The sequence below is a fragment of the Phyllostomus hastatus genome, unplaced genomic scaffold, assembly GCF_019186645.2.
Source record: "Phyllostomus hastatus isolate PE091 unplaced genomic scaffold, TTU_PhHast_1.1 phas_contig_17, whole genome shotgun sequence".
Classification (NCBI taxonomy): domain Eukaryota; kingdom Metazoa; phylum Chordata; class Mammalia; order Chiroptera; family Phyllostomidae; genus Phyllostomus; species Phyllostomus hastatus.
The window spans coordinates 10480385-10506021 of NW_025333664.1; the positions used below are offsets into that span (position 1 = coordinate 10480385).

The window sequence follows — 25637 nt, forward strand, 5'->3', positions numbered from 1 at the left end:
GGAGGAGGCAGGACTACTTCGCTACAGTCCCAGGAAGGCAGGGACCACTACGGTCCCGACAGTGTTGTGTTTGCCCCACCCCGCACGGCGCCAGGCACACTGTACATGTTTGATTAGTGACTACCGTCTACAGAGAGGCGCCGCCTGCCCTGCAGTCGCATGGAGCCTGCTCTGATGTTCTCTTGTTTCTCTTGCAGGCTCCTGCTCCAAACCGCCCCAAGACCTCTAAGGACCCAAGGATCTGCGGGCCCCAACCAGCGCCCCTCTGCGCAGGGACCATGGCGCACACCGGACTCGGGAGCTGTGGAGGCACTGCCTGGTGACCCGGCCGCGGAGGCTCGAGGGGGGCGCGGGCGGGGACCCCAGGGCCGTCCATGCCCGGGGTGCGGCCGCGCCCCCTCCCCCTCCAGCCAGGCGCCCCCGCGCCTGGGTGGCGTTCAGGGGCGCGGGCCTGTCCCGGTGCTCCGTCTGGAGCGGCGCCCCGGTGGCTGCGCTGAGGCCACCATGTGACGCGGCGCCGCCCCGTGGTGCCACCCGAGTGGCGACTCCCTGGTGCCTCCGGTCCATGCGCCTGGGACCCTCGCGCAGGCCAAGCATGAGGCCGCAGCCCGCCGGTCGGGGGCTGCCTGGAGCCGCGCTGTCGCCCGCGCTGCTGCTCTTGCTGCTGCTTCTGCCAGCGCCGCCCCTGCCGCTGGGAGGCCTGTGGGCGGCGGGCACGCCAGCGCTGGCGGCGCCTGGAGCTCTGCAGGACAGCGCGCTGAGCGCGGGCCGCGTGAAGCGTGGCTGGGTGTGGAATCAGTTCTTCGTGGTGGAGGAGTACACGGGCACCGAGCCCCTGTACGTGGGCAAGGTAAAGAGGGACCCCGCACCCACTTTCGCGTGCCCAGGACCCTGGACGCACTCACTGGTAGATGCAAGGGACTCCAATTCCCTTACACACGCACCCCCATAAGTGCCAGTGCCTGGTCCCCACTGCGGCAGACACCAGGGGCGCTCACTCGAATTTCGACCCGGCCCCACGCCCTTCTCTTAGAGTGCTGGTGGGTAAGCCCAGTCCACCTTGTAGCTAGAGGTATCTAGAATGCAGAAACAAACGTGCAGATCTGAGCGTGTCCTACACATACCCTCTGCACCCAGCTTAAAGTTTTCAGTAGCTTCCCATGCACTCGGGGACAACCCCAAATTCCATCCCATTGCCTCCACAGACCCAGCCCCACCCTCGAGTGTCCACAGGGCCCTGCTGCCCTCTGACTGCCCCCGATGCCCCAAGCACTCCTGCTGCCGCCCCTTTGCCTAGGTTGTCCCCCGGCCCCCAGCAGCTCCCCCCTGCTCCTACTGATTACTGTACACGCACCCTCAGCTCCCTGCTCCATCACCACTTGTCAGGGAAGCTATCCCTTCCACATCAGGCTAGCAGAGCCCTGTCTTTCCTCCATAACACTTAATTATGCATGCGTTTGTTTGATTATGCATTTAATGTGCATCTTTCTTCTTAGACTGTGTTTGTTTCCCTCACCATCAATCCCCAGTGACAGATGCAGGCATTGCCCACAAACTGTTCGTTGAATGAATGAGTGAATGAATGCATGCTATAAACTCTGATGGTTAGTGTGGCTGAAGGTCTGTGCCTTCGGGAGTGTAAGGAGCTGAGATCTTTTGTCCATCCATTCATTCCCGGAGCCTCTCGTGGATGGGATGCTGGAGAGGCAGGGGCAATTAAGATCCAGCCTCTGCCATGTGGGGGCTCCCTGGAGTGGCGGAGACACCCCCAGTGCACAAGAAACTTCCCAGGTCAGCACCTGGCCCTGAGTAGGCACCTAATACATGGTATCTATTGGCTTCATGGAGGAGAACACACCTGAGTGGGTTTTGATGTATGAGTAGGAGTTCGTCAGCCTAATGGGAAAGAGGGCATAACCTATGCAGAGACTTGGAGTTCTGAAGGAGCCCAGCTTATCTGAAGGCCTGTTGGTCGTCGAGGCGTTGAGGTAGGGGGTGTTTGTAGGGCGTGAGAAGCAGGGTGGTGCCCAGGGAGAGTTCTCTGGCTTCTGCTAAGGCCAAGCAGCTTTCCAGGAAGTTCGGGTCAGCAGAGCTGGGGAGAGACCAGCTCTGGAGTTTCCTGTGTGCTGAGATCCGGGTCTGAGAATTGGGGGACTGGACAAGCTGCCGAGCTCAGGGCTCAGGGACCGGGACCCTGGACAAGGACGGGAGGACAAGGCCTCGATGTTAGCCTTGTGATTTTCCCGGCAGGAAACCCAGATCTCATCTCGTCTGGACACAGTCGTCCCTGGCCCTTGGCTACTCTCCCCTCCACACATGTGGCGAAAGTCGGTCCCCACAGCTGATCCGAGGGAGGATTTCCCAGACCGAGCTCAGAGAGGCTCCTGTCCCGGCTCAAGCAAACCCGTGGCAGAACCTGAGGCCGCTGACTCCTAGCCAGGGCAGGGAGACGGTGGTCCGGCAGAACAGGGTGCAGGGACGGGAAGGGGGCACCAGTGCCCCACAGCTAGACAACAGCTAATGGGGAGGTGGCGAAGGATGCTTTGGGGCCAGACACGCCCCACTTGGAGGCCTGGCTCTGCTAACCCATGAGCCACACTGCCTCGCCCTCTCTGGACCTCAGCCTCTTCATCTGCAAAAGCGGGGCTAAGAGAGATCGCTCCCTAGGGCTGGGGGAAGGATTGAAGAAGAAAACCGAGCACATAAAGCATTCTGCCTGGGGCCGGTTGCTTGTTTATTATTTTTTTCTCATTATTTCTATTGAAGAACTTAACTCTTAAAGTGCAAAAGAGAAACAGTTGTTCCCTTTCGTAGACACGGAAATCGAAGTTCAGAGAGGGCAAAGTCACAGGGGCCAAGTGGCTTGGCCAGGACTTGAACCTGTGTGTGCTGGAGGCCAGTCCCAGCCTGGTTCCCCAAACCTTCGTGAAACTTCCAGGCCCCGGGAGAAGGACTTTGGAAAACCCCTGAGAGACAGGGAAGGACGCCGACACCTCTGCCTAAATGGCTGTGGTGGTCTCAGGCAGCCCCGCCCTGGGGTCTGCCCAGCAGCCGGGGCTCAGAGAAGGCACCCCCCCCAGCCACCCACGTGCTGCAAAGGCCCGAGAAACGGCTGACTCCCCACTGTTGTCCACTTCTGTCCCCCCATTATCCTCGCAGCAGCGCGAGCCGACCCTACCCCATCTGCTAGAACCACAGCCCGTCAGTGACGGCAGGGCCCTTGTAACGCCCTTCCTTGTGAGATGGGGAAACTGAGGCCAGGGGCAGAGAACCTCAGGCCAAGGTCCCAGTAACATGGTGACAAAGTCAATGACCAGCCAGATCTCCTGACGCCTGGCCCGCGCCTGGCCCGCGCCTGGCCCGGGGCGGTTTATTCTGTGTGAGCATCTGCTCTGACGCAAGCACGGCGCCCAGCCCCGGGGGTCCTCCTCCTCACAGTGACCTCTCCCAGCATCCCCGCTGCTGTCCTGACACGGTCAGCCTCCCCCTTCATCATCATCTGCACCCAGTGCCCCTCCTCTCTCGCCTTCAAGGCCACGTCCAGACAAGCACTCCCTGCAGGGAGGAAAAGACAAGTTTCCATCTCTGCAAACATTTGTGCAAAGCCCACTTTCTTATGAAAGGCGGGGTAGCGTGTGGCTCAGGGGGCCAGCTGCAGCCAGACGGCCAGGGCCACACCCCAGCTCTGCTGCTTGTTATGGTGACGCTGGGCTCGTCATGTGACACATCTCCGGGCCTCAGTTTCCTTTTCTGTTGAGGGAGGCTGTTCCTAGCCCCTCCTCAAAGAGCTGTGATGAGGAGCCCGTGAGTCGGCATATGTCGGGAACCTAGAAGAGCGCCTGGCACGTGCTCAGCAGTAGTTTTAAGTTGCAGGTCTCGCCTGTCACTTCCGCCACCGAGAGATACCATCTACACGGGCTCACCAAACCCTGCTGTAGACCCCGAAAGCCTCTTGGCGACCTGATGTCCTAGTTTTTCACCACGAAGTGTGTGTGTCAGGGGAGGTGGTCCCCAGCCCACCCCTCACTCTAGGAGTATGGGCTTGGGCTTTTGAAAACCACTTGTCCCCTTTCTGGTCGAATCCCGTTGTCGTGCAGCTGGTTGTGTGTGCACACGCACACACACACACACGCGCACTCAGACTATGCTCTCTCGCTCTTCAGGGAGAAAGGACTTCTCCACGGTTTCGGTTAATTCACTGCTTCTGGGTCCCCTGCCCCAGGGAGCCGCGGGGAGGGAGCATCCGTCCTTGTCGAATTCCAAAGGTAGCTTAGCAACAGCAGCATCTCCAGTGAACCCCGGCCCCAGCGGTAACCTATTTTACAGCCGCCGCCGCCTCCATCCCTCACCGCCAGGCTCCTTCCTGTCGGCACCCGCAGGAACCGCTGGGCGCAGGGGTGCTCGCCCAGGCCCCGCACCAGCGGTTCCCTCCGCTGTCCTGTCCCCTCGCTGCCACCTCCTCCTCCTCCTCGCAAGGCCCACCCTTAAAGCAACCTCCAACATTTCCATACAATCTGGGTGCATTGACTAATCCCCTTTTCTGAACTGTAATTTCCCCCGAGGCTTCTGTCAGCTGGTTGTGGATTTTGTAGGATTTTTAATTCTTTTTTTTTTTTTTAAAGCTAGAATTATATAGGGTCAGCACTCATGCCCAGCCCCTGTGGGCGGTGAGATCTATTTTAGATATACAGCAGGATTAAAGTGGGGAGGAGAGCAGATTTAATTAAGTTGCTAATATTTAAAGAAAATTGATGAACTCCTGGTTTACGAGTAGCTCGGGCGTGAACAGACCCCTTATTCTGGGAGAGGCTTTTTATTTGATTTGCTTTCCATTTAAATCCTGGACTCGTTTTATTTGCGTTGCCACACTGTCCGTTTAATTGTCTTTAATAAGGGAAACGTACCTCTGTTCCCATTTAATTTTGATTTAATTAGGAGGAAGTAATTAACAGCCTCATAAATCCTGTTTTTCGGCCCCCCCCTGGGGAAAGGCCCTCACTCCCGCGTTTTGCCTGTTGTTTATGGTCCAGGGCTGGAGTTGGGGAGGGGCCGGTCTCCCCCGGGGCTGCCCACACCTGATGCAGCGGGGAGAATCCAGGACGCGAAGTCAGACAGGCCTTGGGGCCGCCTCTTGTTCGCTGTGTGACTTCAGGCAGGATACGGCCCTCTCTGAGCTTCGGTTCACCAACCTGTGTGACAGGGAGAGAATAATCTCTGATTCCCCAGGTCACTCTGAGACATCAGCGAGGTCACGGCAAAGAGTCCGGAAGGACGCCCAGTGACCCCCCGCCCCTCTGAACACTTGCCTCCCTGGGACTTAACAGAGTGACGGGATCTTCCAGAAACCGCAGAGCACTCTGGGGAATTCTAATGACAGCTGCGTGTTTCACTGTTCATTCATTCAATGTGCACGGTGCTGGGCCACACGCCGGATGCCGAGGATGTGGAAACAAAGCCACGTGCTCGGCCCTCAAGGAGCTCGTGATCTCACACTCTCGTGCGCGCGCACGCTCACACACACGCGTTCAACTTCCCCTCTCCTCCGTCTTCTCTGTGCAGGCGTTGTCAGGGCACCGGGGCGTGCTGCGCTGGGGGAGTTCAGGCCACAGAGCAACCACAGTTCGCCCCAGTCCCTGAGGCCCAGCACAGCTGGGGCGACAGATGTGCAGCACTGAGGTGGTACAGGGGAGTGTGCGTGGGGCGGGGCGACGGAGCAGGGTGAAGGTCTTTCGGCCAGATGGGAGGGCATCCGAGAGGACTTCCTGAAGGAGGAAACACGCTGAGTTTAAAAGACTCCACGCAGATGTTGGACAATGGTCCCTCTGTCTCCAGTGGGTCAGGATTTGAGTGGCCCCCAAACTCCCCTGAGACTCGGGTGTGAGAGAGAGAGGAGGCGAACCTGCACTGGGCACCTCCTGCTATGCACCGAGAGCTTCCACACGTGATCTGATGAACCTTTAAAATGTTTTGGAAAATGTCTGATCTACAGAGAGGAAAACTGAGGCTCAGACAAGGGTGTCCTCTTACCGCGGGCTGTGCCACAGGTCAGTGACAGAGCTGAGGCTGGCGCCCAGCCAGTCCTGAAGCCAAAGCCTGTGGCCTTTACTGATCTGTGATTCGAAGTCCTCTTCTAAGTGATGAACTAGAGGCTCGGACTGAAGAGGCCGCCACCGACTGGTGTCAAGGCCTCTCCCCCAGCTGTGCAGCCCCGTGACTGCCCCGAGGTCCAGCCCTTCCTCCCCGGTCCCTCTTAGCCCAAAACATTGTAAGTGGACTGACCCGCTCCCCAGAGGCTGCAGAGGGGTCACCCCTGCATAGGACTCAAGCAGGTGAGGGCCCGCCTCATCTCTTCGCCTGGGAAATGGGGATGCGTGTGTGGGTGAAATGACACCAGATTTCTGCAAAGGCCTGCGACACATGCGTGATACGCAGGGGTGTCCAACCTTTCGGCGTCTCGGGGCCACACGGGAAGAAGAGTTGCCTTGGGCCGCACATTAAATACATTGTGACGCACAATCACGGAATAAATCTCACAAGGTTTTAAGTAAATTAACGGTTTTGCGTTGAGCCGCATGCAGAGCGGTCCTGAGACACATGCAGCCCGTGGGCCGCAGGCTGGACACCCCTGTGCCAGGGGATCGGTGAACGAGAGCACCACCCTCCAGCCTCCACTCGCTGTAGGTCTCGAGAAGTGTGCTCCTGAGATAGGCCCACACACGCTCCCTCTTCACTATGGGGCCGGGGCCGGGGCGAGCAGGGCCGCAGTCCCAGCCCCGCCTGAATCCTCAGCTCCTGGCCCTGCCCTCTCTGTCCTTACAGCCCCCCAGTGGGCAGCCCCTGGGCCCCAGCGTGACCTCTGTGTCCTTCTTCACGGAAAAACATTGATGACTTCACCTCTGGGTTCCCATCCCTCCTCCCCACTCCTCACTCGTAAGGGACCCCTGTCCGGGGTCTGGGTTAAGATGTTGCAGGCTGCAGGGACAGGAGGGAGGCCCAGAAGGAAGAAGAAGAAGGAAATACCCATTTATAGAGTGTTTAAGACGTTACACGTTCTCATGTAATCCTCACCACACCTGCACCAGGTAGGGCTTGATCTGACTCCTCAGGTGGGAGAATGAGCCCAGAAAGGTAAAACAAACAAGCCCATGGTCACAATGTTTGTAAGTCGTGGTGTCAGGAGCTGGCTTCCCCCACGTGTCTGTGTGACCAAGCAAATGACTTCCCCGCTCTGGGCCTCCGCTTTCCCATCTGAGAAAGGGGAGAATAACAGTGCTCCGTGTGGCCGTGATGAAGACTAACGCTATAGCTGTTCAGCATCCCCCCAAATGGTAACTACAGGCACACCTTGTTTTACTGTGCTTGGCTGTATTGCGCTCCGCCGATGCTGTGTCTTTTTTACAAATCGAAGGCAAGACCCTTCACCATCAAAAAAGTTTGTGACTTGCTCCGTTGCGATACCGCATTGCGATGTCTGGAACCGACCCGCCGTGTCTCCAAGGTGTGCCCGTATTCCGCGCACTGCTCAGAAGTGTGTGCCGATGGAGCGAGCAAGCAGATGGCAGGTCTGGTTGGAAACGCGGGCTTGGGCACTCTAGGAGGGAACGGGGCCACCCTCGCCTATCCCTGCGTCCCCTGGGCAGACGTGGCAGAAAAACATAAACAGCAAACAGGAGAGACAGGTCTCATCTCCCCGCGCTGCCAGTGATTCAGGGCCGCCGTTCTGAGATAATTTTATTGGGGGCATTAAACTGAGTTATGAGGTTTTTACAATCCAGCCACTTATGAGAAATCTATTAACAGTAACTGGACAGGAAGAAGGGCTTCTTGGTGGAGCCCAGGACAGGCATTAATTGGGGCAATCTATAATAGGATGGGGACCCAGAAAGGTTCCACCAGACGCCTCCATTTACTCCCCGCAATTTCTGCTGAGAATCAGCAGACTCGCCAAAAAGCGAGAGATGCCCATTAATCGGCTAATGAAATATGAAAATGTTTATGGGCCATTCAATCTTCCAAATGGCACTTCTATAATCCACCTTTCAGACACAAAGTTCCACCAGCAGAATTTATTCCCTGGCTCCTCCTGCATGGCAGGGGGTGGGCTTTCGTCCCCGTTTATGACAACTTTATTGGCACCTGTTATCCTGCTGGGTGGGCTGGGGGACGCAGCATCCTGGCTGGAAAGGGGACTTGGGGATTCTCTCATTCACACCCCATCTCTCTGGAAGTTTAGAGGGGAGTGGGGACCCAACCCAGGGTCACCAGCTTCCTGGGATGCATTTTCCTTTGCTCGGAGCCGCCTCGGAGATCTGAGCATCGGAGGGTAAGGGCTCGGGTGTCTCTGTTTGGAAGAACAGTCCGCTGGCTGAGTCCTTGCCCAGGAGATCTCTGGCAGGGCCAACAGCCTGGGACCTGGAGCCTGTGAGTGCCTCAATTCAATCCCAGGTATATATCGCTGACATTTAGCAAGAATGTAACAGTCTGGTAGCTGCCATTTGTTGGACACTTATTACGTCTCAGGCAGGGCTGATTTTCAGCTCAGGCAGGGCTGATTTTCAGCTCGTGCACACTGGCGTGGTTGCGCCGGGTGGTGAGATGGTGAAGAAGTCTGCAGTAAATAGTGTCTCTCCACCCCCTTGCCCAGCTCCCTCAGCCCCTCGGACCTGTCTGTGATCTAGCAACCGCAAGGTGCCTGCCTGGCTACCTGGCCCCGCGGGGTCCTGCTGTGGCCCCACTCCATGGACAGTGCCCCTGCCCTGCTGGCTGTTAAATACTTTGTCATGTGCGGCCAGGCATGTGCTGAGGGCCTTGTGTGGTTTCAACTCAATTATCCCCCAGCACCTCTGGGAGAGAGGTGCTGCTGTGACCCGCGTGTTACCGAGGAGGCGACTGAGGCTCGGAGAGGCGCAGCAGACACCCAGGGAGGTGCTGCTGCTGCCCAGGCCAGGCTGTCGCGCCTCCTCCTCCCTCTGGGCCCCTCTTGGGAGGCTGGAGGATGGGGCGAGCCGTCCAGGCTGCAGACCAGGCCAGTTCCTCCACTGAGCCAGTCACCCCACTTCTCCAATCCTCAGGAGAACACAGAAAATAAATCTATAACACCAGAGGCGAAGCCTACTCTAGTACTTTCTTTTAAGTAAAGAACGCTGAACTAGACATATACGTCCATTGCTCAGCACGGTGCCTGGCACGTAGGGAGTGCCCCTTCAGCGCGCACCCCGTTTTCTCCTCTCTCCCTCTATGCCCTGTGCCCATCCTGTGCCAAGCAAGCCCTGCATCTGGCTGTCCAGATACTGACATAAGTAAGGTTCAGCCCTGATATCTGGGGGTGCGGAGCCCAGGGAGACCGGACAGCGGCTCGGAACCTTGTTAGAAATGCACGCCGAGGCCCTGTTCCCAGACCCACCGAGTCGGAATCTGCATTGCAACAAGATCCTTGGGTGATTGGCATGCACGGGAGGTGGGAGAAGCACTGGCTACAGCCACCCTACAAGCTGACCATGACGACGATGGCATGGCGGGCTGCAGAGACCTCGGAGGGCGCTGGGGAACAGAGATCCGGAAGAGCTTTGGGGAAGAAGCGGCATTTGAACGGAGCCTGCGGGATGAGTAGGGCTTCAGCAGGCAGAGCAGTCAGGACAGGGTGCCCGCGGCTGGAGCCGACTGGTGTGGAGGCGGCTCTGGACTTCCCTGTAAAGGCAGTGGGGAGCCATAAAAGAGTCGCAAGCAGCGGGGGACGTGTTCAGATCTGCCCCTGAGGCCGAGGGTTCCGGCTGCAGAGGCAAAGGTAGATAGCAGGGTAGGGCTGGAGCAGGGAGAGCCGCTGGTGGAACGTTCCCGGCCCGACCGTGAGGCCCGGACCAGGGTGCGGCATGGCCCCCCAGGCCTCCGTGTTTCTGCAGAGGGCTGGTACGTGGGAGAAGAGACACACTTAGGAGCAGGCCCCCAGCGGGACTGAAGGCGGGGAAGCTGAGAGGAGCTTCCTCCCACCCTCCACTCCGTCTGTCTCCCTGCCTCTCCAGATCCACTCGGACTCAGACGAGGGTGACGGAGCCATCAAGTACACCATCTCGGGCGAGGGCGCAGGCACCATCTTCCTGATCGATGAGCTGACCGGTGACATCCACGCCATGGAGAGACTGGACCGTGAGCAGAAGACCTTCTACACGCTCCGGGCCCAGGCTCGCGACCGCGCCACCGACCGCCTCCTGGAGCCCGAGTCGGAGTTCATCATCAAGGTGCAGGACATCAACGACAGCGAGCCCCGCTTCCTGCACGGCCCCTACATTGGCAGCGTGGCCGAGCTCTCGCCCACAGGTAGGCTGCGGGGTCCTGGGGGGAGGGGCTGGGCCAGGGCGAGGGGGAAGGGGGCCTGCCAGGCTCTGAGGGCGGCCTGCTGTGGGTGCGTGGCTGCCACTCTGGGGCAGGGCCAGGGAGACAGGAACTGCTGCCCCGGGGCAGACGTACAGGCGTGAGCCCAGGTGCCCACACAGGCTCAGGCCTAGTCCTGGGCACAGTCACAGCCGCACACGTGGACAGAGGCATGCACGTGACCTCAGGCACACACGTGGACACAGTCCCCCATGAACATGGGTCTACATGTGGACACAGAGATACACTCGGACACAGTCTTACACCCACACGCAGTCACACACACAAGCCCAGCTGCACAGGCTACTGCAAGCTGGCTCAGCTGTCTGCTCGTGCGCGGCCCTTCGCCAGAGTCCACCTGCACCGTGGCCACCATCCCCACACAGCTCAGGCACAGCTGGACATGGCTACACCTACAACCAGAGACCCAAGCCCACGACCAGACACAGCCTCACACCCAGCCTAGCCACCTACAGCCCCACCCAGGAAACAGCCCCTGACACAGATGGAGCGAACGCACAGTCACCCACACAAACACAAGGAATAGCCACACCCAATGCCACCATCCTGGGGCCGGGCCCCACCGGAGTGGGGCCGCAGACAGGCCCGCGCACGACCAGGTGCAGCAATGTTCAGACAGCTTCATTCACCGCGCTCGGGAAGCCCCGAGGCAGCCAAGTCCCGCCGCCTGGGGACACGGGTTCACAGAGATGGCTGAGGCCCCAGACACAGACTCAGGTGCATGTGCCCAGGCAGGTTGCACACACTCGGAGGCACTGGGTGTGTGTGGAGAATGAGCACACACATTGCAAGTCCCGTCTGCAGAACACCTCCGATGTGGCCCCACTCAGGAACTCACGTTCACCCAGCAGGCAACACCGAGGCTAAAGGCTGGATGAACCTGCCCTCTTCCTCCGTGGGGCCCTCACGCAGCCAGCTGACCACCTGGCCCCACTCGGGCTGGGGCTCCTGTTAAAGCCAGTAGCTGCCGTCTCCTCCCCCACCGTGGTAACCTCCAAGCCAGGCTGGGCAGGGAGCACGTGCCGTCGCTGATGCGCTGTGGCCAGGGGCTCGGCGCCGCTTCTCTCTGGGCCTTCCAGCTCTACGGCTGCGCGACAGATGCCAGGGGCATCTGGGTGCTTGGGGAAAAGTGCAGTCAGCCCCAGCTTTCCCAGATTCAGCTGAACTGGCAGATTGGTGGGTAATGAGCGGGCTGCCGGGAACTAAAGAGGAGGGAGCGGACCAGAGAAGATGGCGGGCACGCAGGGATGGTGGGAGAACAGGGAGCTGCGAGGGTGTGAGTGTGGGTGCCGCTGGATCGCACACACACGCGGGTCTGCGTGTGCGCCTGGTGGGCACCTCCTTGGCTGGTCAAATGGCATCTTAAGACCCGTGTGCCCGTGTGACATGCCATGTGTCTATTGGAGTGTATTCACTCATTCACTGAAGAAATATGTATGCAGCCCTGGTTAATGTGGCTCAGTGGACTGAGCACCAGCCTGTGAACAAAAGGGTCGCTGGTTCGATTCCCAGCCAGGGCACATGTCTGGGTTATGGGCCAGGTCCCCAGATGGGGGCATGCAAGAGGCAACCACACGTTTATGTTTCTCTCCCTCTCTTTGTCCTTCCCTTCCCCTCTGTCTAAAATAGATAAACAAACTTTTTTAAGAAATTAAAAAATATATATTTAAAAGAAAAAGAAATATGTATGCAGACTTACTATTTGCTAGGCACTGGGGACACAGCAATGAAAAGGCAGACAAGCCTCCCTGCTCTCAGGAAGCAAGTAAACAAACAGATCTTCCATTGGGGAAGGCTCCTTTGAGAGGACACTGATGCGGAGACCCGAAGGCTGTGAAGGCAAGGGCCCTGGGGGAAGAGCATTCCGGGCAGAGGGAACAGTACCTGCCGAGTCCCTGAGGTGAGCGGAGAAACAGTGGGATCTTGCAGTCAGGCGGACCACAGTCAGGGCTTCGCCTTTCACGCTGAGCAGGCGGGGACGTCAGCGGGTGGGCTTGTCCAGAAGAGCGACATGATCCGACTCAGTTTTAACAGGATCCCCTAGCTGTTTTGTGACAATTAGGTGGGGGGTGGGGCGGGGGGGACGGCAGAGACAGATGGCCCATGGAGGAGAATATTGCAATTACCTAGGCAGGAAATCACAGTGGTGTGGAGCAGGGTGGGACCGGCGAGGGTACTGGAAAGAGGTCGACGTATGGATAGATTTCGAAAGTAGGGCTGAAAGCATTTGCTAATGGATTGGATGCGAGGCGTGAGCGGAAGGAAATTCAAGGATGACTACCGAGATTTTGACCTGGACAATTAAAGCGACGGGGTTTCCATTTGCTGAGATGGGCGGAACCGATTTCGAGGCGGAGGTAAATCAGGGGTTCGGTTTCAGGCATGCAAAGTTGGAAGTGCCGGTGAGCTGGCCAGATGGAGATCTGGGAAAGGCAGTTCAATACACAGGCTCAGCGGACAGGTCTGGGCTGGAGACATGAACTTGGAAGTTGTCAGTAGCAGAGACTGCCTGGACTGTCAGAGCCCAATGAGGACTTAGGAATCAGTTGTGCAAATGGGGGAAACTGAGGCTTGGAGGGGCAGGGATGTGTCCAAGGTCACACAGCGAGTCAGAGGTAGCCCAAGCCGCTGACCTCCCAGGCCCAGCAGCCTCTGCGCCTAAACTTAAACTCTGGCCTAAGAAGATGTGCCCTCCCTGTCTCTCTTCCCCCAAAACCAGCCTGCCTGTTTCTCCATCGAAAAGGTCAGAAAGGAGGCTGCAGAAGGAAGCAGGAGCCATATCCCAAGGACCTGAAGGAAGCCTGGAGCCTGGGAAGGCTTAATTGAGCGAGGGAATGACTCCCGCAGACTTGCGTTGGAGACAGCGCCCCCTGCTGCTGTATGGAGAACGGGTGGGGATGGGGGGTGGGGGCTCCAGAGGGAAGCCCAGCCCCATATCCACCTGGGAGGCTGGTCCATCATCGCTCCCCTCACGCTTCAACTCTGAGAGGTGCAGGTGGCGGGACTGACCGTAGCATCCCCATTGAACAGGTGGACACACCGAGGCTCAGAGAGGAGGAAACGTGCTCGCAGTCACGTAGCGAGTCAGTGCCACGGCAAGTTGCTGAGCTTGGCTCCCAGGCTGTTGGAGTGGCAAGGGTCCTGTGTCCCCTGTGGGGAAACTGAGACCAAGAGAAGGGCAAGGCTCATTCAAGGTCTCCCAGCAAGCAGGAGGCAGGGCCAGCCCCCAGCGTCATGCACGGGCACTGGCCTGAGGAGGCTCACCTCTCCTCGCCTCCCGCTCCCAGCCCACTCGCTCTGACATTCCACGCAGGAAAGAAGTCAGGCAGGCGGACTCAGCTTAGACAAGCCAGGCAACCCAGGAGGGGGGAGGGAGGAAGCAGAAATTAAATTAGTTTATTTCATTTGAGCAACTTTTTGAAGGGGAAGCAAATTCGACACCGGGGTGCTTGCGGAGACTCCAGGCGGCTTTGAACATCAGTCACAATTACCGAGCCTCCTGATCCGGGCTGAGGGAGGCGGGGCCGACAAGCGGCACCTGGTTCCGGGCAGCTTTGGAGATCAGAGGGAGCGGGGACGCAGCTTGGGACATGAAAGGCAGCAGCACTCGCAAATTAAACCACTCATGGCTTAAAAGGGAACGGAAGTGTGCCAGGGGCCTCCAGCGCACCACGCTCCCAAGGAGGGGCGCAGGCCGCCCAGCGCGACCTGCAGCTGGCTGTCAGCAGGCCCGGCTCCCCTCGTGACCTTGGCCGAGTCCCTGCCTCCCTCTGGGCCCCAAGTCCCCTTCTGAGCATTGAGGGGGTTTCATTTATGCAACAGATATTTTTTAAAGATTTTATTTACGTATTTTTAGAGAGAGGGGAAGGGAAGGAGAAAGAGAGTGAGAGAAATAGCAAACTGGGGCCCTGGCCTGCAACCCACGTGCCCTGACCAGGGATCAAACCAGTGACCTTTTGGTTTGTGGGACGACATCCAACCCACTGAACCACACCGGTCAAAGTGTGCAACAGATATTTATTGAGTACCTACTGTGTGCCACGCACTGCTCCAGGTTTTGGGGATTATTAGGAAGCTTATGTACAGAGCAGGTTGAGGACAGGAAAGAAATAAACAAACCACTGCATTACACACCCAGGGGCGTAAGCGCTGTGAAGAACAGGGAACTGGGAATTATACAGGGTGGGGTAAAAGTGGGTTTATAATAGTTTGTATGGAAAATAATACAGTGATTAATCAATAATAATACAAGAATGAACTCTGTTCCACGTACTCACAGCTACAAACCCAGCTTTCCCCCATCCTATACTGGGGGAGTGCTATTTTTTAAGATTACTTATTTATTTTGAGAGAGGGGTGGGGGGAGAGAGAAAGGAAAGGAGAGGGCGAGAAACACTGACCGGTTGCGTTCCTTGCCTCTCGTACAAGCCCCAACCATTTGTGCGCCAAGCCAGGGACCAAACCTGCAACCCAGGCGTGTGCCCCGCCTGGGAATCCACCTGAGCCACACAGGTCAGGACGGGGAAGGCCTTTCTTTTTACAACGTGACATTTGAACAGAGACCCGAAGGGACCAAGGGAATGAGCTGAGGAACTATGTGGCACCGTGGTTGTCAAACTTGACTATGCGTCCACATTACTGACAGGCTCGTTACAACACAGATGGCTGCCTGCTCTCCTCCCTGCCCACCCCCCACCCCAGGGTTTCTGATTCCGTGGGTCTAGGCGGCTGGAAATGTTTGCATTTTTAACAAATTCCAAGGTGATGCTGATGCCACTCATCTAGGGACCACACTCGGAGAACCACTATGTTGGAGGAGAAGTTCCAGGCAGAGGGGACAGCAAGTGCAAAGGTCCTGAGGCATAGTGTGTCTGTCATGTCTGAGGAACAGCAAGGTGCATGTGGGTGAAGAGAGGAGTTAGTGAGGGGGAGAGTGCCTGGTGAGATCGCAAGGGGTACCAGAGGCAGGATCACTTAAGACTCTGTGGCCACTGACATGTTTTCGGTTGTCCTGTCGGTGAGGCAAGGAGCGGAGAAGTGGCATGAGGCAACTCACATTTTTAAAGGATGACTGTTGGCCGCCATGTTGAAAACAGACTGTAGGGGGCGAGGGTGGAAGTAGGGAGATGGGTGAGAGGCAACTGCAACCGTGTGGACAAGAGGTGACAGTGACTTGGACCAGCGTAGGTGGTGAGAAGATACGGGGTTAGGGGTGCATGTTGAAGGTGGAGCCTGCAGCCTTTGTGACAAAGGATTGGATGTAGGGCGTGAGAGACGGGACGAGGGTGATGCTGGCGTTTTGGGCCCGAGCCACTGCATGGATGCAGCGGCTTTGCTGACACTGGAGTGCTCCGGGGAGAGCGAGTTTGCCGTGCAAAATTCAGAATTCATTATCGGACCGGTTGAGATTGAGATGTCTGCTAGAAATCTGAGTGGAATTGTCAGGGGGACAGTTGGATCTCCGAGCCTGAAGGTCAGGAGTGAGATCGGGGCTAGAGATACAGTGCTGGACGTCATCCACCGACAGAGGAAATGTAAGGCTCGGGGCTGGCCGACATCAACAAGGGAGTAAGTTTTGCTAGAGAAGAGTTGGACGAGGTAACCTCTTGATGAAGGGGAGCCGGACCCCTCCCCTAGGGTGTCAAACCTGACCAGCATACAGCGAGAGGATCTCATAGGGCTCCTGTGCCCAGTTCAGCTCCGCCTGCTTATTAATGCCAGCTCCGTATAGTACAATACACTTGGCACTGTGGAGGATCCAGCAATGAGAAGTTCAGTCCAATACTCATCTATTAGCCACTGCTTTATTCTGGGCACTGCAGGGGATGTAAAGATAAGTAATTGAATTAAATCCACAAATGTTTATCTGCACCCATTATCTACAAGTCCTCCCATGTACTTGGCCCTGTAGGGGTTGCAAAGATGAGTCACCCAACCTAGCGAACATTTATTAGCACCTACTTGATATATAGCCCCAAGGGGATAAAAAAAAATAAGCAGTTGCTCTCAATTCAATAAACACAGATCTGTGCCTACCATGCGGGGGTGCAAAGGTTAGCAAGATACGGCTCCTGACCTCAAAGTGGTAGCAGAGCAGTTTTATTTCTGGTGTCAGCGCTAATTCGTAGTGACTTTAGGGCTGTATTAGGGAGTCTGAGGATTCATTGAGGCTCAACAGAAAAGAAAGCCACAATTGATTAGTGATGTCTGCTTGAGCAAACGCAGGAGAATGTGGTAGTTTATATGCCATAGGACTGGCGTTGCTGGACCATGGCGTTGTGGCTCAATGGTCTGGAACGGGCAGAGACTCTGCCACAGCCACTTTCCCCCGTGTTCCGTTAGCAGCATCTTTAACAGGTGGGAAAAGACTGTTTTATAGTCGAGTTTGCATCGGGATATTCACTAAATAATAGCCATCCGCCAACACTGCCTTCGTGGAGCTATTTCCCTTTATTCTAACCATCCTGGAAAATAAGCAAGGCAGATATTACTGTCCTCATTTTACCAAGGAGGGAATAAATTCAGAGAGAGAGAGAAAGCGGCTTGCCTGCGGTTCCAGAGTAAGACAGAGCCAGAACCAGACCCAGAACCTGAGACCAGAACCCGAGCTGCTTGCCTCAGCACGTGCGGCAAATAGCCACCACCATTTCTTCAGCTGGCGCACGACTGTGCAGCTTGCAGAGCACTCTCCCATCCCTAATCTCATTTCATCATCCCAGGAACTCTCCTGGGTTCAGTGTTGACACCCCGTTTTACAGCTGAAGAAACTGAGGTTTAAGAGGGAAGGAGAAATCCAGTTGGGATAGCATGCTGACTGCGAAATCCAGGGCTGGGAACCGGGGACAGAGAGGACAGGAGGAAGGCAGAAGGCAGTGCGTGCCCCAGGGTCCCGTTGGAGCAGGGCAGCAGCAGGCTGGGGGCCCCTGATGGTCCCACCTGCAGCCGGAGAGAGTATAGCTCAGCAGCCCTCGGGCCCAAGCCAGGAATCAATCGCTGGCCTCTGCAGAGACAACTTCTAAAGATGTTTTTAATTAAAGTCCAGGAAGATCTATATGTGCAATATCTCCTTGCCTAGCAACGGCACTGGCTCTCACCACCCTGGGTGGGGACGGGGGACGGGACAGGAGGTTTCTGGTGGGAAGCGGCGGCAGACAGCAACAGAGGCCCTGGCCTCTAGGAGTGCCGCGCGGCCCAGGCGATCCGAACAGGAAGGAGTGCACCTGCGTCTTTCTTTGTCTTGCCCGTCAACAATCACGCAACACACGTGAGCACACTCTCTGTGCCAGGCCCTGCAGAGGCCCCCCACTGTGGCAGGGGGGACAGAGGTGACAGAGCCACCACCCTGCTCTCAAGGGTCTAGCACATAGAGGGTGCTCTGTAGATACTGGGTGACTGAATGGAACTGAAATAAAAGCAAACATTTTTTTTTGCTTTCTGCAACTGGCAGAGGGACACTCTTGCAGACACTTAGGATGTCACTGGCCCAAACAAACAAGGTGGCCAGACAACTTACCAGAGCGCCCTGTTTAGTGCCTTTTTAAAAAGATTTTATTTATTTATTTTTAGGGAGGGAAAGGGAGGAAGAGAAAGAGAGAGAGAGGGAGAGAAACATCAGTGTGCAGTTGCCTCTCAAGTGGCCCCTACTGGGGACTTGGCCCGAAACCCAAACATGTGCCCTGACTGGGAATCAAACCAGTGATCCTTTGGTTCACAGGCTGGCACTCAATCCACTGAGCCATGCCAGCCAGGGACAGAGCACCCCATCTAAATGTGGAGAGAATGGAAGAGCATATAGGTCTCCCTTTGGGATGGCAAGGGGTGGATTGGACACACACACACACACACACACACACACACACACACACTCAACAGCTGCCTGCATGGCCGAGCCCATGGCCGGGACCCACGAGCAGAGGAGGGGTGAGGAAATGGTGTTCTGGAGCTCCCTGGAGACCTGAGAGAAGTGTTGGTGACACAGCGGGGCCCTGACCCCATCAAGCCGGAATCGCCTTTCTTCCCCTCGTCCCCTCCCACTCTCTCCCACTCTCCTCCTGCTTTTCGCGTGTCTCCGTCTGTCCCTGTCTCTATATAACTCTACTTTCCAACTTCATCTCTGTGTTCCTACCTCTCTCTGTCGCATGGTCTCTGTCCCACTTTTCTTCTGTCTCCATGCATCCCGGCCTCTCCAACCCTCATCCCTCCGTCTCTGTCCTAATCTCTCCCTTTGTGTCTTGGTATCTCTGTCTTCCCACTGCCCCTGGTCCCTCTGTCTCTGGCCCACTTTCTCGGCCCATCCCCTGTGCCTCTTTCTCTGTCACTTGTCGCCGGGCCTGCCTCCTCCCTCTCCACCCTGCGACCTCCCCCTCCGGTGCAGCCACTTGCCTGCGTCTCCGGTGCCTCATTCATCTACATTAGGCCGCCCTGGCTGGGCAGCGGAAGAGGGGTGGAGGCCAGCCCAGCACGCGCATTATAAGTGATGATCAAAAAGGGAGTTGGTGGGGGCGGCGAGGGGGGAGCTGGAGAAGGGGCTTGTTTCCTGTGTAATCTGAGCATTCCCAGGGACTCGACAAGTGGTTTTTAATTTTTAATAGAAAGCATTCCAAGCAGTTCTGGCAGCAGCAGGGGGCGGGACTCATTTTTTATAAATGTTTGAGAAGCTAAATGCAAGCCGAGGGTTTCCCGGGCCCAGCAGGGCAGCGCGGGGAGGCAGGGAAGAGGCAGGAGAATCATAATTACAAACATCTTCATAATAATGACACTTGGTCACCTCGGTGGAGGACTCTGTTCTTTTCCAAAGTGTTTCATCTCTTTCATCTCATTAAGGCGTCTTCCTCGCCCAATGAGGCAGGAAAGATAAAGCCTTATCTCCATTTCACAGAAGGGGAACTGAGGCCCCGTCAGGTCAGACAGTTTTCCCGTAACCGAGGACAAGGCCGGAATGAGAATTTATGTCTCCAGTCCCCATAGCACCACCGCCTCCTCCCTGAGCCAGCTGGGGCTTCTCCTGAGGGTCCTGGAGCCCACACTCAGATCTCAGTTGGGCCCCACACATAGCAAGCATGAAGGGACAAGAAAGGAAAGAATTCTGGCCTGGGAGTCAAGACTTGGGTTCCAGTTCTGGCTCCATGGTGAGCCGTGTCAGAGCCGCCCAGACAAACCACAGATGAGGGGTGGGCCAGCCCCATCCTTGTGATACTGTTGCCCAGGGATCTTCTATTCAAGGCCAGGGGCATGGGCTCAGAGATCTTCGGACCATACAGAGAGAGGAGAAAGGAATAACTGTGATGGAGCACCTACTATACGTCTGTCTTCTTAAATCTATCCACTTGAGTCCTCGTAGCATCTCTGGGCGGGGGGGCAGAATGGCACCCCCCCAAGTTTCAGACGGGGAAATAGGTCCGACAGGAGGGAAGGCTTGGCCAAGGCACAGAGTGAAGAAGTGGTGTGATCTGAACCCAAGTCTCTCTGATGCCAAAGCCCACATAGTCTCCATGGAGGTGTGAGGGTTACCTCCTCTCAGGATGTCGAACTTCTCCTGCCTGTTTTGCCTGGGAGGAACTCTGCACCATCCTTGCTGCTTCCTTCTGGGTGTCAGCCTCAGCACAGGGACAGTGCACCCCGGTGGGCGACAGGCTGGCTACCCAGACCTGTGTTTGGATATTTTCCTGCCATGTACTAATGATGTAACCTTGGGAAAGTCATTCCGCCTCTGTGACTCCGTTTCCTCACCAAGTTCTATCAGGGGTTGTGTCTAGGGCATCAGTTCTTAGCCTGGGATGCCCTTTAGAATCACTGTGGGAGAGTTTTAAAATGCCCCTGCCTGTGCTCCACCCCAAGAGAGCCCTACTGAATTGGTCCGGGATGGGGCTCAGCATCAGTTTTATTTTATAGCTCCTAAGAGATTCTAATGTGCAGCCAGGCTGAGAACCACCGGTTTCTGTGCTCTCCCAGGACCAGCCTTTCCATATCTCACACTCCATGTGGAGCCCTGGGCTCTGAGATCCCGTTCGTCCAAGAATCACGTGGGCAACCATGGCAGCCTGGACTTTGGCGCTTAACCTCAGGTAGCAGAAGGGCTGGCTCGCAGCACCATGGACAGCGAACAGCGCATCCCGGCCTCTGGAAGTCTGGGCTTGAGCAAGCTGTTGAGGAGGGAGAAGGCTCAGTACAACTCCTTGCCACTCCTCGCCTTTTCCCTCCCTCTCCTTTCTCTGAATCTCCTCTCTCTTGCTTTCTGTGTACTTCTTGTCCTTTGACCCGCTTTTTACATGTGGGTTTTGACATCTGGTCCATTTGGGTTTGAATCGTACCCTTCCGATTTCCTTGCCAGGAGAATTTAGCCAGGCTCTGTCCTTGGTTCTGAACGTGGAAATCTGTTTCTTTTGCAGTAGTCCTGACAGTGTGGTGGTACTATCACCCTCGCTTCACAAAGGAGGAAATTAAGGCATGAAGTGTTTCATTACTTTGCTCATCCTCCATTTCCTCATTTGTATAGTGGAAATCTTTTTTTAAGATTTTTAAAAAAGATTTTATTTATTTATTTTTAGAGAGGGAAGGGAGGGAGAAAGAGAGAGAGAGAGAAACATCAATGTGCGGTTGCTGGGGGCCATGGCCTGTAACCCAGGCATGTGCCCTGACTGGGAATCGAATCTGCGATGCTTTGGTTCGCAGCCCACACTCAATCCACTGAGCTACACCAGCCAGGGTGTAAAGTGGAAATCCTGATAGAGTTTATTTCAAGGCTGTATTATATAAATTCCATAAGATAATACATATAAAGGGCTTATCAATATCCAGCACAAAGTCATCATTGATAAGTGCCACTATCATTAAATAATGATATATAATGATGGGTTTCATTATTACTCATCATTAATTCACAGTTTCACTTTTCACGATGCGTAACAGTTTCTTCATCTGTAAAGTGGGAATAATACAGGATTGTACTGGACTCATCTTGTATCAGCTCACAAGAGCCAAGTATTGACTTTCAGGAGCTTTGTGAGCCTCTTGATATCACACTGGTAGCTTCAAATTGGCCATGGTGGGAGTCTTTACACCATGGAATTCGCAGACACTACAAAGCAGGGCATTCCTCCGTGCTGCCCCAGCCCCCGGGGCTGATGGCTAAGCATGTCCCAGTGGACCATTGCATCCCATCACAGAGATGACGTGAGGACTGAAGGAGAGAATGGACGTGACAGGGCATTGTAAAACTCAAACTGCTGAACCTAGGAGGGGTGACCTCAAGGTGGTCCCCCAGCCACCGCAAGCCTGGCACCATTCTGTCTGTCAGTTCTGGGGAGCTGCTGACTTGTGAAGAAGGTGGAAGGGGTGTGGGTCCCGGGGAACCAGTTGTGAATCACTGACCCTTCACCATCCCCACGTGTTGGCATTAACTGTAATGGCTGCAATAAAGAATCCCAGATTGGGAAATGACTCCATCATCCCCGAGGGAGTCCCTGGGAGGGAAGGAAGGAAGGGGAGGGAGGGAGAGAGAGAGAGAGCAAGAGAGGGAACAGCCATATCCCTGGGGAGTCACTCAGTCTGGTATCGTGCGTTACCCAGAGTGGGGGGTGGGGGAAAACAGGCAGAGGGGAGTGGCGGGGAGAGCCTCTCATAACAGTTACAACAGCCACTGTTTACTGAGCACTCACCGTGAGCCTAATGCTTTATGTATCTTTCTTCTTCCAATTCAGCATGTCTGTGAGAGGGGCGTGATTGTGCCATTGTAGCCTGGCTGGCAGCACCTCCTGATTTGACAACAACCTGCATTTACTGAGTCCTTAGCAAGGTTTAGATACTGTGCTCGGTACTGAAAAGGGAAATCTATTTGAGTTCTGAAACAGATCCCAAGAGTTTGGTAGTACTATCATCCTAATATCACAAGTGAGAAAATGGAGGGACAAAGGGGTTTGTGATATGCCCAAGGTCAAACTGGAAAGAAGTGGCAGAGTCATACTGATTGTGATTCAGTGCATCAGGCCACCAGCCCCCAGAGTCACTGCACCTGTACTGACTCGGCTACCCAGAAGGACTTTGACCTCAGAGAGTCCTGAGTTCAAATCCCACCACGTCCTCAGTCTGTGCCCTCCGTCAAACCACTTCTGCTCTTTTACCTGTTCCCTCCCCTGTAATTAGAAGGGACCCATTCCACCTCTCAGGGATGCTGTGAGGATTGGAGATGATGAATGTAAGTGCCTGGTGAAGCCAGGCATGTAAAGAGCATTCAATAGTGTATTCCTTTCTCCTCTCTCTGTATAAGGGGGTGGAGACACCTGGGATCATTCCCTTGGCCCTGAACAGGGGACCCCTGGGCCCCAACCATCAAGAGGGAGGGGGCTTGCCCAAACCTCTTCCTCACCTTCTCCTGGAAACCCTGGTTGGCATGGAGCTGGAGCCACCAAAGAGAGAGGTGCATTGCAGGGCAGGTTGAAGAGGCTCGTGATGGGAGGGAGGACACCACAGGGAAATGAGAAATGCAAAAGAGGGAAAAATAAATACATGTGTCTGTCTGGAATGATCGAGGGCCCCGGGCTGGAGGCGGGAGCGGCGGGCGGCAGGCCGGCTTCGCAGAACTGCCGCAGTAGCATTCCCAAAGCCTCCCTCATTAGCCCGGCAGCGAGCTGGTCTCCCCTCCCTGCGCACCGCCCTGCTGACCCGGAGAGCCCGGCCAGCCCCAAGAGGGCCCCACTCCGCTCCTCGGCGTGCGGGGCCTCACTCTCTCACCAGCAGGGCACGCAGAAGAGAGCTTCTCCTTGAAGCGAGGTCTGAGTCCTCACCCCCTTGGGTCATATCCTGAGCCCCCAAGGCTCTCTCTTGATCTTTCACCTTGGCCCCTACTTTCTGGAAAGGTTCAGAGAGACCGCATGGCTTCCCTGTCCCCCCTTAGCCCCTCCCCCACCCTCACCCTCACCACCCGTCCTGTCCAGCCTCACGTCCCAAGCCCTGCTTTTGTCAAATTGAACATGATGTCAAATTAGAGCCATCTCTGGGACAGGCCGAGAGAAGCTCCCAGTTTAATGAGGCAGCGTCGAAAATCAATAACTTAATTGCCGCTCTTTGATGGACTTTTATCCAATTTATACTCTCCCCAGCAGCCTACGTGCAGAGCATGAGGAGAAGTGTGTGTGCCTGGGGGCAGGGCTCATGTGGGCAGGGCGTGGGGAGGGGCGAGAGGGGCACCAGGCCCACAGCCAGCTGCTTCCCAAAGGGCAAGTTGGGCACTGCCACGCCCCTTCCCCAGGGCCCAGGAGATACCGGCCTCCGAGCCTCCAATGAACCTGGTGATCCTTCCTGGCTGCCCGCTCATCCCCCACTCCCCCACCCTGTGGCGGGACAGGGGTGGGGATGGGGGAAGCGAGGGGGCGGGGGGTGTGCGGAGGAAGGAGGCAGAATTCCCCTGAGAAAGCCAGACGGGCTGGGGTGGGTGGAAGACCCCTCTCTTGGGAATCAGGTGCCTGGTTTCCAGTCCTGGCTCTGACCCTGACTCTCGGGACCTTAACTGGTGAACGTGACCATGGCCACCACCCACGGAGAGACTGCCCTGAGCCCGCTCTGCGTGGAGAGTTCAGAGTGCATTCCCTCGTGAGCCCAGGACTAGAATCTTCCGCATTTGGCTGAAGAGGAAACAGATGCGGAGAGGCCGCCCTCCGCTGAGTCCTGGGCTGGGAACCAGGGAAGGGAGGCTTGAACCCAGGTCCATTCCTGTGCCAGTCACCAGGAAGGCCCCTGGTCAGGGAGCAGGCTGGGTGGGGGTCAGTGTGGCGATGGGGACTGTGAAGGGACTGGCTTCTGTGACCTCCAGCCTGGGCCTCCTCTGCCAGCTTCCTCAGGGGTAGGGAGGGGTGGGGAGGAGGAGCTCGGCGGCCGCAGGTGACCCCAGTGTTGCTTGGTCCCCCGGGCCCAGGCACATCGGTGATGCAGGTGATGGCCTCGGATGCGGATGACCCGACATACGGCAGCAGCGCTCGACTGGTTTACAGCGTGCTGGATGGAGAGAACCACTTCACGGTGGACCCCAAGACCGGTGAGGGGCGGGGCCACAAGGGGTGCGGTCTCAGGGGCGGGGCTTGGGGAGACACATGAGTGGCACCAGGGGCGGGGCCCCAAGGGGTGCGGTCACGGGGCGGGGCTACAGGGCGGGGCCTGGGGGGGAACAGACGGGTGGCACCAGGGGCGGGGCCGGTGGGGGTGGGCCGTGGACGGAGGACAGCACCCAGAGGTCTGCTCTCAGCCTTCCAACCACGTGGCACCGAGGGTAGGGCAGAGCACACGGAAGCATTTTGCTCGCTGCGGGAGACCCAAGGGTGGAGCTGGAAGAGGGGAGGACTGAGAAACAGAAAAGAAGGCGGTGGCGGCCCCTGCGAGATTGGCAGAAAAACGAAGGCAGGAGGCGGCCACTGCGGGCGCTCCGGAAGGACTTGGGAGGTCCGGACGAAGCAGCCCCCTGTCCTTGGACCTAAACGGAGGCGGGCGTGTCCTGAGTGTAGTTTGGAGGAGGTCGGCTGGTGAAGGGCACCTTTTCAGCAGCTGTGAGGGCTCCGTTCAAATTCAGACGGAAAGACAGAATTTGTTTTCTTCTTTGCTTATTTGCCCTCCCCCCAACGCCACCAAACGAGGGTGCGGCACCCCCACCTTCACTCTGAGGTCAGAACCTGGCTAGTCTCGGAGTGGCCCTGCCAGAGCGGCAGGGCGCACGGAGGGAGGAGCCTGAGGCTCAGAGACGTGAAGTGGCTCTCGGGGCGTGGGGGTCGCACAGCCGGGAGTGGCTGCCAGCTCCGGGGTTGGTGCTCGCGTGGTCCCGGGGAGAGGAGGGGACAAGTGCTATAATGGGGCTCACAGCCGGGTGGGGGGAGGGGGGCAGGCTTAAGCGCGGGCATTTAAGATTTAAGACGCAAGGTTCTCGGCGGCGGTAGCAGCACCTCCAAAGGATAAGAAGGTCTTGGCTAGACGGAGATGCGGAGAAGGGCATTCCAGGCAGAGGGCATGGTGCAGGCAAAACTGGGAGGATGAGAGCATCCTGAGGCATGAGGGGAATTGTAAGCGACTCAGGACGGGAGGAGCGCGCGTGTGGAGAAGCGGTGCAGGGAGGCTGGCCAGGGCCTGGCGCGCTCAGTGTAAGCGAGTTGGAGAGCTTGGAGCTTATTCTCAGGGCGGTGGAGGACGGAGGGGTATTCGATGGAGCTGCATTTGGGTTTCTGTTTGTGTGTTTGTTTTGTTTTGTTTGGAGAGGGGCTCAGAATTCC

The 25637-nt window shown here is 56.6% G+C and overlaps 1 protein-coding gene across 1 annotated transcript in view; it reads left to right on the top strand.

Moving 5' to 3' along the window:
- Positions 1 to 595: 595 nt before the first annotated feature.
- Positions 596 to 25637, top strand: part of CDH22 (cadherin 22) — a 69709-nt gene continuing 44667 nt past the window's right edge. Inside the window, exons 1-3 of the mRNA XM_045833213.1 lie at positions 596 to 850; positions 10020 to 10314; positions 24299 to 24418. Coding sequence (XP_045689169.1) covers positions 596 to 850; positions 10020 to 10314; positions 24299 to 24418 — 670 coding nt within the window. The remainder of the gene's footprint in view (positions 851 to 10019; positions 10315 to 24298; positions 24419 to 25637) is intronic.